Source organism: Bison bison, unplaced genomic scaffold, assembly GCF_000754665.1.
Source record: "Bison bison bison isolate TAMUID 2011002044 unplaced genomic scaffold, Bison_UMD1.0 scf7180017864297, whole genome shotgun sequence".
NCBI lineage: Eukaryota > Metazoa > Chordata > Mammalia > Artiodactyla > Bovidae > Bison > Bison bison.
Genome location: NW_011494869.1, coordinates 1,017,837 through 1,036,554, shown reverse-complemented (window position 1 = coordinate 1,036,554; position 18,718 = coordinate 1,017,837). Strand labels below are relative to the sequence as shown.

Sequence of the window (18,718 nt, the reverse complement as noted above, 5' to 3'; positions counted from 1 at the left end):
GATCTTCCTGCTATGCTTTAGGCTGGGGCCACGAGCTGGTGGCCGGGTGAGCTGTCCTCCATGTTTAGCAGTTTGTTTACTGCTTTTTGATTTTGCTAAGCGTTTTCCTACCGAGGTGAGAGGGTTAGATGGGTTATTGTATAGGTTCCTCAGACGGTCCCAGCTGCCCAGTTGCCTTCAGCCCAGGATCATGGCCTACCCTGCACTGGCTCCTGGCTTCTTAGTGTGGGTCCCGCAATGGCTGGAACATAGGGTGACGGCTCCAGAGCCAGGCTGGCGAGTGAAGGATGGGTTGGTGTAAAGTGCTCCCAGGTTTTTAGGGACCATGTGGGGCGGTGTTGCCTGTGGATATGTGTGTCTTCCCCCTTTGTCAGGACAGGAGAGTGTCTGCCAGGGACACTGGCATACAGTTCTGCGAGGAAGCACTGTAGTCCCATATGGAAGGCGTTCTCCCTGTGCTTGCTCCCTGAGGGCTGGGGAAAAGGAGAAATGCCACCTTCTCCCAGAACCACAAGCCCCTGGAGGCAGCCCCACCTCCCAGCCCCTGAGCTCTTAGGGCTGCGTTGGATCCAACCCTTTATCAGTAGGATAAGTGATCCCTTCGTTTCCCAGGGATTTCTTGTATTTCTTGCTAGAGGAAATTCACTTAGGGGCTTGCTGCCCCTCCCCCAACACAGTCATATTCCTGTACACACACACACTCACGTGTGCGCGTGTGCGCACACACACACACACACCTATATACCTCGATTGCAATGGTTTCTCCTTTCTCTCAACTTTGAATTCAGTCTCTCTGGGGCCTTTTCATTGCTTCACCCTTACTGGTGGCTTTGCCTGCACTCGCCCCTTTGACCCAGAAGCCCTTGAGGGCGGTTACATAAAGGCTCCGGGCAAGCATTTACTGAATAAGTGAGATAAGGGGTAAGGGAATTCCGGATGGGTGAAGTGTCAAGGCTGGAGAAATTGGGGCTGACCCAGGTTTTGTGAGTCTCAGGCTGGGCCTGGGGCCAGCTCGTCCTGCCTCGGCTGCTTTGGCCCAGGGACAGCACACCAATTACCCCTTGCTCTTTCCAAGAACTCACACTCCCCTTGCTTGCTCTGAGTCTATCGGCTGGCATTGGTTGTGACTGACCCATGGCTGCGCCTGCACCTGCTCATGGAATCACAGGGTGTCAGGTCTCACAGAGCATTCTGAGATGATGTCTGACCCTGCCACACAGTGGGGCTCAGCACAGTCTTTGCTGGGGCTCATTAGAGGGGCTGAGGGCCATAATCCTCAGAGCATCTCCTCCAGCTCTGCTGAAATTCTGGGTTCTCCCATGGATCCCAGGATGGATGATCAAGTTCTGAAGGACTTAATTGCTCTCTGTCTCCTAGTGCCAGCAGCTCGGGTCAGAGGTGATCCAAGCCCAGATGGCCACCATGAGTACTTACAGTGAAAATGCTGGTGGAGAGGCATGGTTCTCCCTTGGCTACTTCTAGACCACCAGATTCTGGGTAGAAACCCAGGACCTTTCTGACTCTGACAGATTCAGATTTTTGGATGTTCAAGGACTTGTGCAAAAGCTGAATTTGATTTCCATGAAGTTGGAGTGAAAGTGTTTCTACTACAGGCTAGCCTTCGTTTATGGGCTGTGTTTATAGGGTCTGTTCAATCATCATCCATTCAGTTATAACGATCTGAACTTAGAATAATACAGCTCTGCTCTAGGCCCTGAGGCTTTTTTTGTGACCAAGGGAGACATGATCCTGCCTGCACATCTGCAAGAGGGTCAATAAGAAAACTGCACCCTCTCCTGTGATAAGTGCCCTGAAGAAGAAAGTAAGATAATGGGGTAGAGAAAGGCTTTGGGGCTTAAGTTTTCTGTGTCGAGGTGGACATGGAGGGCCTTTGTGAGAAGGGGATATGTAGTTGCGACCTGCATGAGGGGACGGAGCCGCTGGTGCCTCAGCATATTCTGGAATATTCTGTGGTCAACAATGGCACCTGAAGACTGGTTGCTTAAAGGGTGTTTAAAAAAAGCTTTGTTGACTGTGGGGGAAAAATAATTGAGCATAATAAAAGAATTCCATATTCAAACCTAACTTGAAAACTCCTCAAGTTCATTATTTGGCAAGTTGAGCTGTTATGTGTACAGCATGACTGGGGTTGGGGGATGTGGTCTTCAACTTGATGCTGCTCACCCAACCTGATGTGCAGTCTTGCTGTATTGCACATTCAGCCTCCTCTCCCTCCTGCTTAACTGGCGTCAGCTCAGCAGCAGTAACCTGAAAATAGCCCATCTTCCTGGATTCATGTCTTCTGAGCAGGCCAACTGGGCAGCTTTTGGCAGTGGGCCATCCGTGTTGGCTTCGGACTTTCCAAACTTCCCCAGAGCTGTTGGGTGGAATTTTGAGCACTCCCAAGTGGCTTTGGGGTTATGATCCGTGTTTGCTCAGGAGAGGAGCCAGAGCAGCTGGATAGGGCTTAAAGGTGGTAAAATGGCTCTAGACAGGGCCCTTCTCGGCCCCAGTCCCGCTCCAGCAACTTCTCACACTGGGCCTGCTCCTCCTTGCTGGTCAGCGGGTGCCGTGAATGCTGGGGCTGGCCAGTCTTATCCACTAGTGCATCTTCAGTGCCAAGGACAGGGCCTGGCACATGGTGGAAACTCAGCAAGTCTACTGAATGAATGCAAGAATCTCCATGAGAAATTACTCCTTTCTGACCAGGCTCCAAAATGAGCTTTTTTCTTTCTTTCTTTCTTCCTTCCTTTCTTCTTTTTATTTTATTTTTTGAATACAGACTGCCACCAGAGACAAATTGAAAGCATTCTTTTACTCCAAGTGACCATGTGCTTGTCTGTGTGTATGAGTGTGTGTAGTTGTTCATGGATAGTTAACCCTGCACCATGGTTGCAGTTTCTCTCCCTCCTGGAAATAAACATCATGTCTTTTTCTTCTCCTCTCTTGCAAGACAGACTCACAGCCTCTGTCCTCTTGCCAAGGAAGTCAGGTCTCCTGTTGGAGAACCTCCATCCACACACAGTCTGCCTGGCTGGAAGCCCAGTAGGCAGCCGACCCCACCAGGGCTGAATGTGCTTCCTCCACAGTTGAGCTCTGTCCCCACACGTTCCCCTGGGGAACTGCTTGGCCCAGGAATCAGTCCTGGCTGGGGTTAAGCCGTACTCCTGAACCACCTGGCTGGCCAACACATCTAAACATTGGGATACAAAGGGGATGGATGTGCACTAACTGTTCCAGTGGCAGGAAACAAATTTGGACTCCTTCAAGTGGAAGACAGATCTGGAAATAGAAGGACCCCAGGCATGGATTCATTGCCTTTCAAAGTTGAGCTCCCCACATGCTCTGATATAGAGGGGATTATTCCTTCTGCCCCATCCCAGAATGATCTGGCTTTAGCAATTCTGCATAGGCTGGAGAGGGGCAGAGAGGACTATTAAAGACAATTATGCAGACCTGCTTTGAGTGTTAGTGTTTAACAAACAGCTTTGAGTTCTAATTTTCTGCAAAACACATACTGCAGGTACAATTTGTACTCATTACTGTATATTGGGAAAGTTATTAAAAACACTCAAACTTGGTTGAGACTTCCTATGGCATCGTCCCTGGATTTTAATTGGTTTTTATCCAGTTCTATAAAAGATCTCTTTAAGCCCAATCAAAGTCTCTGCTGCAGATATCTTGCCAGTTGAAGGACAGGGTAAGCCCACTCTGCAGTGTAAGTCTTTACCCCCTACCCAAATTTGAGCAGTCTCAACAACCCACTATGATTCCATCACGAGATAATTTATACTTCTTTTGATGGGCACGGTTACCAAATAACAAAATAACAGTGTTTCGTAACAGAAGGGTTAAATCTTAATCTCTAAGGTTTGCAAAGCCGCTACTTGCAGTCTCCTTAAAATTTAATATACCTCGTTAATGCTTCCTTGCAAACACTGAAGGATTTTTATGATTATAATCATGTGTTACAGCACCTAGTACTGTTTCTAAGCAGCATACTAATCAGCTTAATGAGATATTACTGCACTTTTTGTTGACTAAAGCAAAATCCCTTTTATTGTTCTAAAGCCTGTCCTTTACTTTATTTTTTCCCAAAACATTATCTTGTTTTATTATGTACCAGTAAATATCGTGCCATTGGGTTGGATTTTTTTTGCCAAATCATAAAATAATCTCTTTCATCTCCGACTGGTGAACGTATTGAATATAGTAACCAGAAACAAAAGTTCCAAGTGAGTCAGTTTGGTGTTTCAGTTAAAGCCATTCTGCTCCTTGACAAACTCTGAACTGAACCAACAGGTGCAGGTGCTAAAGGGGGGAGAGGAGGAAACGTTTAACACGTAGACCCCTGATTTGTTATTAGGTGTTGAAAGTGGTAAAACATTAATAATTTAAACGTGAATGAATAATTGCAGTCTGTAAATAGAAAATACAAGGAAGACGATCTATCGCCAAAACAAATTGGAGGAGCAATGCCATATTGCATAATTGGCATTTAATAATTCATTTTTTTATTATTGTTTTTGACTATAATTCCTTAGCATTATTATGTGTAGGTAGGGCATGCAATGCAAATTCCCCACCAGCTGATGCTGTTGATTCACTGTGCCACGGTACCTGGCACAGATCTGAACTCTTTCTTTATTTTCAGGGATGGAAGAAGCCAGTCTGTGCCTTGGAGTGTCCTCGGCGGCGCCGGAAGCAGAGCCCCATCTGAGCGGCCCCGTCCTCAACGGCCAGTATGCCATGAGTCAGAAGTTGCACCAGATCACCTCCCAGCTCAGCCATGCTTTCCCCGAGCTACATCCGCGGCCCAACCCCGAGGAGAAGACCCCCGCGCCTCTCGACGAGAAGGCCCACGTGCCCATGAGTGGCCAGCCCATGGGCAGTCAGATGGCGCTCCTGGCCAACCAGCTGGGCCGGGACGTGGACACCAGCCTCAACGGGCGGGTGGATCTGCAGCAGTTCCTCAACGGTCAGAACCTGGGCATCATGTCCCAGATGAGCGACATCGAGGACGACGCCCGTAAAAACCGAAAGTATCCGTGCCCGCTGTGCGGAAAGCGCTTCCGCTTCAATAGCATCCTCTCCTTGCACATGCGCACTCACACCGGCGAGAAGCCCTTCAAGTGCCCGTACTGCGACCACCGGGCGGCGCAGAAAGGGAACCTCAAGATCCACCTGCGGACCCACAAGCTGGGCAATCTGGGGAAGGGGCGCGGGCGGGTGCGCGAGGAGAACCGCCTGCTGCACGAGCTGGAGGAGAGGGCCATCTTGCGGGACAAGCAGATGAAGAGCAGCCTGCTTCAGCCCCGGCCTGACCTGAAGCCCCTGGCGCACGCCCAGCAGGCCCCTCTGGCCGCGTGCAACCTGGCCCTGCCCACCAACCACAGCCTGCCCGACGTGGCTAACCCGGTGCCCTCGCCCAAGCCGGCTAGCGTGCAAGAGGATGCGGTGGCCCCCGCCGCTGGCTTCCGCTGCACCTTCTGCAAGGGCAAGTTCAAGAAGCGGGAGGAGCTAGACCGCCACATCCGCATCTTGCACAAACCCTACAAGTGCACGCTGTGCGACTTCGCCGCCTCGCAGGAGGAGGAGCTTATAAGCCACGTGGAGAAGGCCCACATCACGGCCGAGTCGGCCCAGGGCCAGGGCCCCAACGGCGGCGGGGAGCAATCGGCCAACGAGGTCCGCTGCGAGGTGTGCGGGCAGGTGTTCAGCCAGGCGTGGTTCCTGAAGGGCCACATGCGGAAGCACAAGGACTCCTTCGAGCACTGCTGCCAGATCTGCGGCCGGCGCTTTAAAGAGCCCTGGTTCCTGAAGAACCACATGAAGGTCCACCTCAACAAGCTGTCCGTGAAGAACAAGTCCCCCAGCGACCCCGAGGTGCCTGTGCCCATGGGCGGCATGTCCCAAGAGGCCCATGCCAACCTGTACTCCAGGTATCTTTCCTGCCTGCAGAGCGGCTTCATGGCCGCAGACAAAGCCAGCCTGAGCGAGCCCAGCCAGCTCTACGGCAAAGGCGAGCTGCCCCTGAAGGAGAAGGAGGTGGTGGGGAAGCTGCTGACCCCCATCTCCAGCATGGCCCACGGTGTCCCCGAGGGCGACAAGCACTCCCTCTTGGGATGCCTCAACCTGGTGCCACCGCTGAAATCCAGCTGCATTGAGCGGTTGCAGGCGGCGGCCAAGGCTGCCGAGATGGACCCCGTGAACAGCTACCAGGCTTGGCAGCTCATGGCCAGGGGCATGGCCATGGAACACGGCTTCTTGTCTAAAGAGCACCAGCTACAGCGCAACCACGAAGACACTTTGGCAAACGCCGGAGTTCTGTTTGATAAGGAGAAGCGGGAGTACGTGTTAGTGGGAGCAGATGGCTCCAAGCAGAAAATGCCTGCTGATTTGGTTCACAGCACTAAAGTGGGCAATCAGAGAGACCTGCCAAATAAGCTCGACCCTTTAGAAGGCAGTCGGGATTTTTTGTCACACGGGCTCAACCAGGCTCTCGAGTATAACCTGCAGGGTCCCGGGAGCCTGAAGGAGAAGCCCACCGAGTGCCCGGACTGCGGCCGAGTGTTCCGCACCTACCACCAGGTGGTCGTGCACTCCCGCGTGCACAAGAGGGACCGCAAGGGTGACGAGGACGGGCTGCACGGGGGCCCCGACGAGCGGCGCGGCTCGGGCAGCGACCAGGAGTCCCAGTCGGTGAGCCGCTCCACCACGCCCGGCTCCTCCAACGTCACCGAGGAGAGCGGGGTCGGAGGCGGGCTCTCGCAGACCGGGAGCGCCCAGGAGGACAGCCCGCACCCTTCCTCGCCGTCCTCCTCAGGTAGGTTGCTGGGGGAGATGGGGAACAGTGGCCGGAGCCAGGGCTCTCCCTACCCCGGAGCCTGATTCTGTGCTGGCCTCAGTGGGGAGGGGGCCTTGCTGCCCTTCAGGGTCAGCCCTGGGGTCACTGTGGCGTGGTCCTGGTGCTGTGTGGACCTTGCCTGTTGGCCCTGCCTTAAGAGAAGGCTGTCATTTCAACTCTGTGACCTTCCCTTGAGCCCTGGCACCAGGAAAGTCAGTCAGTCCTTCTCCCATGTGGTGGAGAGATGGCCAGTTGGTATGTTTGCCAGCGGGCATAGCCTTTCTTGCCCCTAAGATTGCCTGGCCCCATTTTGTTCCCTGACCCTCATCTGCCATCACCTCAGGAACCCAGGAGCTGCCGTTTGGCTCCATCCATTGATGTGATTGTGTAAGTTCAGACCTTCACGATCTATCCCCCCAACTGTATGCCCATAATTGTCTCATTTGGGCCTTTCACTATCTCTTCTTAGACCTAACCTGTCTCCAGTCCCCTTCCAAAAGTACAGCTTGCTTCACCTGTCATGTGTCTATAACCTGAAGAACCACACCATTCTCCTCTGATGGTTTGGAAAAGCACAGAGGTTTGCAACACAGATGCGCAACTTCATGTCTTAAATTGTACTGTGTTACACGGGCGATACAGCTCTGGGGTCTAAAATAGCAAAGCAGAAAATCTGTCATCAAAATGTCTGTGAAATGCTGAAGCTTCCTGGCCCAGTTTGAGGGGGGAAAAAAAAAGAAAAAAAAATCCCACTCTCCTAAGACAGCTAAATTAAAATCACTACCTAACAGCAGGTAAGCTTGTTGCCTTCATCCATATTTCCAAAGCCCCTTACTAATGGATAGTAAATTGAAAGTTATATCTCTAGCCCTTTATAAAGAAAGCATCTCACTAATACTGTAATCATTCTGCAGCCTAACAACAGAGGAAATCATGCCATAACAAATACCCTGTTACTAATGGCAACATTGATTTCTGCAATCAGCCATTAAGTCTAGAAAATGAAAGACAGTTTGAGACACCTCAAGGCACTGCATTGCCCACTGTTAAAGATGTGGCAACACCCTGGTGAGGGTCATTTTTTAAGGTTTTTTTTTCCCCTTTTCTTTTTTTTCCCTTCTCAGTTTCGATAAATATTTCAGTATCGGAGGCAATTCACTGCTACACTTATTAAGTAGATGCCAGCTTAGTTGTGTTGTTCTTGTCATGCATCAGTATTCCCTTCTTCTAGGACAAAATTAGTATTAAAATAAAGTGTGAGTCCGCTGGCTTATTACGAACCAGTAAAGAATTGTTAAGACACATAAATCTGCACTGCACATTCCAGAGATTCCGATAGCACTTAATGCCTCTGCTTAAACACCCATGAAACACACTGTGTACTCCTGGAGTCCTAGCCTCGTTTGCAATTCACTTCTGCTGAGACACTCTGGAAGCGTCTGAGGAGGACTGCATCACCACGGAGGGCCAGGCCACGTTGCCTGGAGTGACCACCGCCCAGAACTCGCAAGGCAAGGGTTCTCCAGTGTCACTGCCTGATGGCGAGCGCTCGGAGGTGGATCTTTGTGCAGGAAGGCAGCAAAGTGCCAGGCGTCCCATTATCAGGACGGATTACTTCTGGCCTCCTGTGAGGAGGTCCCCTCTCCTGGAGAGTGTCATCTCACGGTTTTTGGATTTGGGGACCTTTCTGGGGCAGAAAGCGGAGCACAAACTGGCTTTCCTAACTTTTTGGAGTGACGTGGAGTTAACACTGACAGATTTTCATCCGTTTCCCAGCCCCGCTGAAATGAAAAGGTCTCAGCAGAATATTCCGACACCAAATGTTCGGCTCTATTAATGACGTGTTTACCGTGTTTTTCTCACCTTCTGGCCAAGTGATAGCCTCATGCTATTCCTATCTCTGTTGTTTCCAAATCTCTAAATACCCTGCTGAAAGAAGTCCATTTTGCTTAAAAGAACCAACCGGGCTTGGGACTCAAAGGAGAATTATACTTGAGTTGTGGTTATCTTCTCACTTTTATTTCCCTCATTGAAGTATCGTACAATTGTGAATACTGATTCTTTCATTTCTGGTTGACTTCTTTGTTTTCTTCATATTCAAATTAGACCCTTTCATAATTTTCTGACTAAGTAGGAAAATTGATGGCATACCAATATGCAGCCTAAATCAGTCGCACGCCTGGGCCATTCAAGTTTTCCTGGGATTAGGACCCTTAACCAAATCGGGTTAGTCTTCCCTCTTATTTCTAACAAGTCTGATTTGTATAAAGCGCGATTAAAATAAGCATTTAAATAAAAATCTTGACACAATAGGTATTTTATTATTACCTGTTAGAGAGAAACCTGCAAGGTGAAGGGGAGAAAAAAATCTTTAAGCCCTTAAGTAAAGAAAGAAGTACTTATTAAGGCTTCTATTAAGAAATAACTGCAAAAACACGGTTTTACAAATTTCTCAGACTGCATAACAATGTCGCAAAACTTAATTTGCATCACTTGATTCTTTTTTTTGTTGAAAACTGGGTCAGTAGGGCCTGAGAAACTATTTTTTCAGATCTTAACCAATGAATTCTTCTTTATAAATCGCTGCTCTTAACATGATAGTAGTTCTGAATTCATCATAAAAAACCTTTTTACAGAGAGCCTCTTAGAACAGATCTCCAGAAGAAGGCTTACAATGAGTGGCAGAGACGTCCTTTGTTATCAGATGTAATTCTTTGCAAAGGAGGATTGGAACGGAGTGGCTGTTTAAAAATGTCTTGCTCAGACCGAGACGAAGAAGGGGTCAAGTTTGCAATCAAACAGTTATTGCCGAGATGGGCGACTGTCACTAGCTAGGCTAATGTGGGATGCAGCTGTTTGTTATGTGAGCAAAAGAATGTTTGAATCAGTGAACATGTGAAAATGATTCCAGTGAACCAGAAAATGTGTTTGTTCTTTGGCTCTCCAAACTGCTGAGAACCAAGCTTAAGATCAACTGCGAAAACTAGGACCTTTGACAAATTGAGAGGTCATATTTTCTAACAGAAAATGGACAAAACTAGTCACACAGATCACTTCCCCATCTTTCCCCTTTGTTTTTGTTGTTGTTGTTGATTTGTGTTGCCACTAATTTCACACCATAGTAGATGTCATCTCTGCCTCCGTGTACAATGCAAAGGGAGACTGTTTGGAAAGCAGCGGCTTAAACATTTTACTCTTTTATGACATTTAGAAAGCGGGGCGGGTGTTTTGATGCTCCCTCATTTCTGGCTCGCGTGCAGACTCTCCGACGACATTAATCTCTGTATCTTTCCCTAAAATCTCATCTAAGGCTGTGCTCCGATTCTAGCCTTATCCTGAGTCAGAAGACAACCAAAGTTCTGTTTCTTCAGATTTTGCTTTGGAAATCACGCTCAGAATAATTAAAACTTAATGTACTAAGAAACGATACTGTTCATTATATCCAACAGGGCAGTTACCTTCTGCATTCCCCATAATTTTGGAGAGGGGCTAATTGAAGTGTTGATGGTGGGAAAGGGGTAATTGAATGCGTTGACCCTCTGTTCATTAAATAAAGTCGGCTAAGTTACGTGATCAATCGAAAGCCAGGCAGGAAGAGATGCAAAGATGGAGATACTGTTAACCCCTACTACTTCTGGTATGATATTTTGTGATGGACAAGGATTATTTGATCAGCTGGGCTGGAAGCCTTGAGGGCTCTTCTTTTGTTGCCCGAGCCGCATTCCTGAAATGCTGGGTCTCCATCCTGTGCTGGCCCATTGACCACAGCATCAAAGGCCTTTATCCAGGGCTCCCCTGCATTTACATCGGGTGTATAGTGATATGATAGATTTTCTTTCTTTTCCACCTCTTTTTCTCATGTGGCTCCTCCTCCCTGCCCCCATTCATGATAACCACTGACTGCTCCACACAAACAAATCTGGGTACTCGAAAGAAGGGAAAAAAAGAAAAAGAAAAAAATTTAAGTCTGAGGATTAAGATCTTCAAAAAAAATTTTTTTTTTGCTTGTGCATTCCAATTGTTCTTAAAATATTTGGCAATGTCAATTAGTAACTGAGCAGAGTTAGCTGATGAACACAATTTTCCAGTAGACTGAGCACCCTATTGTTGCCGAGCGAACAGCAGATTTCTGAGGTCATTATCATTCGCTGGTTGCTTGGCCCAGCTGCTTCCTGCTGCAAAAGCCAAACTTTATACTGGAGCTCGGGGATGGCAGGCAGCAACAGGGGGCTGGGAGAGGAGAGGGGGGCTGGCTGCAGAGCGAAGACAGTCATTATCAGCAGAGGAAACAGAAAGTAAAAGTTTCCAGGCGATTCCAGGAAAACTGCCCTATATCAGGCTTCTCCCTCCCATTCCTCTCCCAGCACCTTCCACCTCCAGGCAGGGAATTAAAAGGACCAGGGGATGCCCCCTGGGCATTGTGGCCACTAATCTCTTCGCTAAGCAGAACTTTGGAAAACAATAATCCCATTTACAAATTTGCTTAAAAATTGTTAACCCAATCTAAGGCATGTGAGTGATTTCTTCATTGATAGACTCCTTCATTTTTATTAAAAGCAGAAAAAAGAAAGTTATTTTTTAAAGGATGAAATTAGTAAACTTGGGGACGACAAACAGGGACTGTGATTTCATTTTCCAGAGGGACCTTTGGAGCAGATACTAGTCTGAAATTCCTTATAAAATCAAATTTAGCGTGGAAGGCTCCCCCTGCCCACTCCAGCTTCTCTCTTTTCCTGCCTCCTCTCTCTCCCTCCCCCACCCTTTAATTTGGGAGCTGGTTCAGTGAGATGAAAAGCTGCACTTTTTTAAAGCTCAGCTGTTAAAACTGAGCGCCATATGCAGCTTTTCCGTCCCGACGTGGAAGAGTGTGCAGGCGGCCGCCGTGTTTGTGGAGATTTACGGAGGCTCGGCTGTGTGTGCCGAAGCCATGCCCAGGCAGATGCTGGTGGGCCCTGCCTCCCAGGAGCTGGCCCAGCCTGGGTAGTAGGCTGGCCAGACTTCTGTCCGATGGGGCAGAGGTCAGGGGTCTAGTGGGCTCCCTCTGCTCTCCCGCCTTTCTGCTGGGACTGGAGGTGGTCCGCCCACTTGGCATGGTGCTGGAGCTGGGAACAGGAGCCCTCAGATGCTGGTTCACCTCGCCTGTCTCCTGTGAGGGGGCCGGACGCCTGACAGCAGCTCCTTTTTATAAACTTCCGATCACTCTGTGCCCTTTGATTGCCTTGAGCCTGGGAACGCTCAGTACCACTCTGGGGCCTCGGCTGCCTCTCTCACCCCTTTGCGTGGAGCTGTAAATCCCACTTCCACAGGGCTGCCCGATGGTGCTGTCACTTAGCATTTCAGAAAGAGAGAAATCATACTGGCTCTAAAAGTCTTCAAATAGGAAGTGTGATATAAAAGATGTGTGACACAAGATCCCAGAAGCAAAGCCTCTTTCCTCTTCGTTCCCAAGGATTCCCAGACTCCCGGGACACCGTCTTCTGTCCACGGGGTTGATTCCTACCACAGGATCACTGGAGCCCTGCTGTTTTTAGCTGCCCCGCCTCACCCTGCCCACCTTCGTGTCCCGCTCCTGTGCTCTTAGGGATGCTGCGCTCCTGCCTGAGAACTCAGGAAGCCCCATGTGTTCACGGTAGTGTGCTCCTTCTGTATGCATGTTAATACAAGGAACGAACGTTCATTTAAATCTAAATTTAATGGTAATAAGAAAAACACACATTAGCTAAGGACAGGTTACAATGAGGCAAAGAATTAAGCAGTCAGTGTTCAAAACAGCGTGAAGCATTAGGTGCGTGATTGCTGCTACCTGGAATGGCAGGTTCGCGCTCAGGTTGGCCACCACCTTGGAATTAGAGGTTTGCTTTGCAAATGGCCACAGCGTGGCCTCTGCTTGTTGGCCCAAAGCATGTGTCATGAGCTGCCTGGAGCCGCCTTTCACCCACCCACTCTCTTGCTATTCCGTCTCAGGGGCCTGGGAACGTAGGCCCAACATGTCAGCACTGCCAGCAGCCGCTCCTACAGAGTGGGAACTGTCTCTGGGGAGCATCTTGGGGTCCTCCTGTTCACCGGATCCCTTCTCCACCCGGCTCTTGGGCCTTCGAACCCCTTCATTGGCATGAAGCTTTGTGCCTGTTATGAGACGTGCACTCCTGAGCGGGTAAAGCAGGGAGTCTTCCTCGCTTTCCACCTCAGCCAGCGCCTGGCTCTGCCCTCCTCTGGAGGAGGTTTTGGGAGGTAGCCCTGATGTCTCCAGGGTGGAGACAGGTACAGGCTTCAATAAACCTCCTATTTCACTGGCCCTCAGGATTTCCCTGGATTCTGGGGGAAGCCTCTGGGATATTTGGGATGTTGAGATGGAGAGTGGAGGGAGACCTGGGAGAGACCCGTGCTGGGAGCATTTGGCAGTGTTCTGAGCATGTGAGGCCGGAAGAGAAGTGAGCCTTAACTCCCATAACTGTCGGGCTGTTTTGGAGCGTTGATGGTAGGGGTGGAGAAACACCTGCAGAGATCAGGAGATTGGATTTGTGCAAACGTCCCAAATTTGTGATGACTGGGCTGGAGCCTTTGCCATCTGCGACCCTTGGGCCTGCTTGCTGCCCTTCTGGGTTCCTCACCTCCCTCTCCTCTGTTGGCATCTGACAGCTCCTCCCCGACCCATGTGGACTGGGCTGGCGTGTAGAAAGGGGCAGTGAAGCTCACAAACGCAGAGGAAAGGGGGCTCTCCAGCAGGGTGCAGGGCAGGTGGTGGGGACTCTCTGTCCTCTCCAGGAAGCAAGCGTCGCAGCAGCTGAGAAGAGCCGTGGGTCCCCCTTGCCTTTTCCTGGCAGGACGGGGCGACGGCAACATTTACTTAAGCTGTGGAGTTTGGCACTGCTGCTGCCAGGCGCCATCTGGAAACCCCTTCTCGGAAAGCTGTGGGCCCTTGCAGAGGAGCTCAAGGGAGCAGGTCTTGGGCAGACTTTGGGGCCTTTTTTCTTGGGCAGAACCTGAGCAGCGAGGCACCTGAGCAGAGCTTGGGGGTCCCCTAGGAGCTGGGTAGCTAAAGCAGGTCTTCCTTGCTGTGCACGTGGATTTTCACTCTGCTGGGCCCCTCCACTGAATTCTGAGCCAGATCTGGTGTAGCTGTTCTTTGTCAGGAGTGCACTCAATTTCCTGGAGCTGTATTTCCATTTATTTATCTTGTATTGCATTTTGCTTACTGTTTTCACCTAAGTCCTGGTATGCTGTGGGTGCAAACATGTGGAGCCAGCCAGGACAGTCCTGGGTAGTTACAGAGACAACTCTGTAATAATGGAGCTTGTTAATATAATCTAAGAGGTGAATACTGTGCCTCTAACATGTGCTGGGGAGGCAGAATGGGGAACTGGGGGGCTTGGCTTGTGACAGACAGGGCTGAGCTAAGCACAGAGATTTGCTGCCATCCTCTCCTTGATCCACATCTTCAAAACAGGCTGCAGAACTCCAAATCAGTGCATGTCTGAACACTCCCTCCGGCTCCCTGTTGGGTGGGCCAAGGCACAGAGGGAGCTGTGCTGTTCGTAGAGGCGGTGGTGGGTGGAATTCAGGTGCCTGGGTCTGTTCTTTCCTACCAAGAGAAGGCTGTCCAGGGCCTGGCTGCTTGTGGGACCCACGTCTTCATTGCTGTCAGCACTGGGGTTTTGTGTGACATGTGGCATGTGTCTGCGGGCTATGGGAGGCACAGGACAAGCTGACTCCGTGGCGGGGCCGGCCATTCTCTTGGAGATGCCCAGCCAGATATTTACAGAAGGAAGTGGGTGGTGGGTGGGTTGCCTTTTGATGCCTCTTCACTTGCTTTTCGGGGGTGGGGTCTTGTTTCAGCTTTTGCTGGGAGCAGGGCACACCTTGGGGTGACCATGCTGTTTTACTCTGGGCCTTGGGTGCTGTGGATGCCAGAGAGGGTCCATTCTCTCCCCCGGGGAGGCATCTTGCTGGGCTGGGACTTGGGTGGACACCAGTTTCTTTCCTCTGGTTTGACCTCAGTTCCAAAGCCATTTGATGTATGGTGAGACAGGTCCCCTTCATGGTGCTCTCATCTCTTCATTAAAGTAATGTCCCCAAACTCTTAGCTCAGTGGTTGTCATCGTGGTTTTTGGACACCCTCGGTTGTCTTCAATCATCTTGAGAGGCATTTTGGAAAATTTCCAACTTGCTTATGTTTAGCTCAACGTAAAATGTGCGCAGTGGTTGTTTCCTTGAAGACCAAGACAGATACATGCTTCTCTTTATTGCTAAATATATTTTGTTAAATTCACTGCTAAAATAGGTGTTTTAGGTTCTTTTTTTAAAAGTAATTTGCCTTGAAAAATTGAAGTGATCCTTCAGCGAAGCTGCTCTGTGACATAAAATAATCCCTGTGTAGGAGAGCATTGGCAGCATGCATCTGTTCCCAAATGGGACCTAACCCCCTCTGAAATGTCCTGTTGGATTGACCTTCAAACCCCAGTCACTTGGTCTCTTCCTAGAGGGCTGTTTACTGACTTCTTTGTTGCTATTTTTGTTGTGTAATGACATTATTATTTTTTTCTTACTATAAATTAATTCTTGTTTATCTTGGACATTGAGAAAATACAGATAAATACAAATAAAATAATTTAAAAATATATGTGCCCTTACCACTCAGAGATAACAACCGCAAACATTTTAGTCCATTCTTTCCCAGTTCTTTTTGTGCACTGAAAGATGTATTTCACACACAAAAAATGATTACATTACAGACTTCTGTATGATCCATCCAGCTTTTACTTAAATATAGTGTGTATAGTGAAGTCGATCAGTCGTGTCCGACTCTTTGCGACCCCATGGATTGTAGCCTACCAGGCTCCTCCGTCCATGGGATTTTCCAGGCAAGAGTACTGGAGTGGTGTGCCGTTTCCTTCTCCAGAGAATCTTCCCGACCCAGGGATGGAACCTGGGTCTCCCGCATTGTAGGCAGACGCTTTACCGTCTCAGCCACCAGGGAATTCTAATACGTCACATATTTTTTGCAGTGGAATATTCAACACAGATATCAACAAACTCTTTCTGTAAAGGTCCAAGTAACAAATAATTTAGGTGTTGTAGGTCATGCGGGCTCTTTTGTAACCACTCAATTCTGTCCTAATTGAAAGTGCTTGATGGTTTCCAATAAAACTTTATTTACAAAGCCAGGTGACAGAACGATTTGGCCCATGGGCTATCCTTTGTGCACCTCTGTCTTTCAGTGATAGCTATACTTTGATAAATGCTTCATATAAGTGCTGTGTTCCCTGTTTCCGGAAGTGGACCTCCTCGCAGAGGAATCTCAAGTCACAGGATGGCAGCCCACAGGCTGCAGCTGTGTATTACCCAGCGGGATGCTGTGTCTTGAGGCCCTTTCTTTCAGTACTGGAGATGTTACTGAGAAAGTTCCTCCCAAGGAAATACTGAAATCTGTCTCCTTCAAGCCAGGCAGTTGCCTGTCACCAAGCAACCCTGTGACTCGTTTGTTCTTTCATAAATTCACTTGTTTGTTGGTTTGTTCGTTAATTCATTAGTTCATTCAAGGACAAATGCTTATTAAGTAGGTTCTGAACTCCGAGCCACGTGCTAGGCGCTGGGGATGCAAGGGTGAGTACGGACAAGTCATGGTGTCCAGAGGCCCTGAGCCTGGCAGCCAGCAAATCCTAATCAGAGAGGGGTAGGTGCATGGGAGGGCTGCCCCATGCACCTGCCCCTTGATGCCCAAGTGCCTGGAGGAGACCCACGTGCCTTGGTGCCTACATTTGTTCCCAAGGGACCTGAAACGGCAGAACCACCCCAGTCACCTCAGTAGCTCCTGTGGCAGGTAACTCTTTCCCTTTGTGGAACCTGGCCAACCCACTGACTTCCAGGGAGGCACCCCCAGCTCAGCCACTGTGACTGGCCGTCCTCTCTCTCCCTGGATGTGAACGGCAGTTTTCTTGCTGCCGAAAAGGCCCTGGCAGAGAGTCCAGCTGCTGCTTTTGAGGAGGGCCCCTCAGGCCAAGAAGGGAGCCCGATGGGAGCTCGTGGAGGACTCACAGCTTTGTGGCCTGTGTGTTCTGGCAGCCGGTCACTTGACCCGGGGGGTGGGGTGGGGGGCTGCCCTGAAGGGGGCAGGGGGAAGCGTCAGGGTGAAGCTCCACACCGGGGAGCGAGAGGCAGGCTCCTTGCTCCAGCTCACCTGCCCCTGACCACCCTGTGGTTCACAGGAAGATGGAGGTCATGAGTCAGGTGTCAGGTGAAGTGTGGGTTCTTGTTGGGACCCTGCAGGTCGAGCCTGTGAGAGTTTGTCAGACCCACACTGGGAAAGATGCTCTCTGCATCTTATCCAAGCCGACCTGACTTCAGAACCATCCGTAGCTGTCCCCACAGAGGACCAGGTGAGTCATCTGGGAAGCTGTACTACCTCATATGTTAAAATGTCCAGCATCAGTTGAGGTTGGGCCCTACAGAGAGTGCCATTTTTCTTTTGGGGTGGTGGATCATGAACTAAATACAGACCCACTATGAGAATGAGTGGAAACAATTTCTTCTGGTACACATCAGACCTCAATTGCCCTTTATTTTCTGTGAATTAAAAGGTCACAAGCCTGGCTCTTAACCCAGAGACAAATGCATTTTCTAATGTTTAAGAAACGACTCCTAGCAGAGCATAGACTTCAGCCAGAGCTTGGCCCCCCACACGGGCAGGCCTTACCCACCCTGCTGGGCTATTGAGGCAGCTCGCTCCCCTCCCTGGGGCCTGGGCGTCCTCCTCCTCATGGGGGAGAGGGGGTAGGGAAGTCTAGAAGGCTCTGAGACCCCTTTCATCTTGTTTTTGCCCTCCTCTCCCCTCCCTTCCCGATGTTTCCATGGCCTGTGGGTAACTTTCAAGGTTCTCATCCACTGAGCAGAGAACTAGGGTTTGCACAGTTAGGAATTTGGGGATTTCTTGTTGATGTCTGTGTTCGACCCTTGAGCAGGTGGCGGGGCCCTGTCATCTCTGAGGGGCCCCGTGTGCCTGGTGGATGGCGGGGCTGGGAAGACCCTCCTAGCTCCTGTCCTCAGGGCGCCTTCCCACCCGCTGTCCCTGTGTGAGGCCTCCATGCCCTGGAGGAGGGGTCCTGCCACTAGGGGGCGCCTCCAGGGCCCCTCACTCAGTGCAGCTGGGGGTTTGCTCTTCCCCTCCTGGGGGCAGTTCTCACAGCGCTGTGGGAGAGCGTGGTGGTCATGGGCAGGGCTCCAGTGCTGGCCCTTAGGAGCTGTGTGACCCAGCAAGGGCTCCTTAAGCCTCTCTGTGCTTCTGTGTCTCAGAGCCTGTGATCTGGCAGAGGAGAGGATGTCAGATAGGTACACTGTATGGCTGCTGCTACTGCTACTGCAGGAGAGGCTGTATTGAGTTACAAAGCTAGGAAGTGGTGGAGCTGAGATTTGAACCCGTGTCTGTCTGACCTCTTGCCTTTTAGTTCCACTGTTGGGTCATGCTGGGGATGGGGCGCACACGGCTGAAGGCAGAAGCCTTGCTTGCCAGCTCTGCTCCATACTGGCCAACGGGAGCTTGGCCCTCACACACAGTGGGAAGCTCAGATGAGTACTCCTTCCCTCTCTTTGTATCTTTCCAGAAAAGAATCAAGGAAGGGGATGGCCCAGTGCTTGCTCGGCTCTGCTGAGGATCGACTGGGACCCAGCCGGAGTGCCACGCTTAGACTTAAAGTGACTGCCCAAAGCTCTGGTTGCAGGGATCCCCCAACCCCTACTCCAATGTCACATGTAGAGCAAGTCACCAGGGTCCTGTGGCTGTGTCCCCTGGGTGCCCCTGGAGGCCCAAGGCTGAGAGGATGGGTCCCTGAAACACAGTCTGGTGACTTGGGGGACCGGCTGTCTTCCTGTGCAGCC

General features: G+C 50.3%; 1 protein-coding gene across 1 annotated transcript in view; it reads left to right on the top strand.

The window, feature by feature from the left end:
• The first annotated feature begins 4,656 nt into the window (after window positions 1-4,656).
• ZNF536 (zinc finger protein 536) overlaps window positions 4,657-18,718 on the top strand; it is a 248,766-nt gene continuing 234,704 nt past the window's right edge. Inside the window, exon 1 of the mRNA XM_010851100.1 lies at window positions 4,657-6,826. Within this exon, the coding sequence (XP_010849402.1) occupies window positions 4,657-6,826 (2,170 nt within the window). The remainder of the gene's footprint in view (window positions 6,827-18,718) is intronic.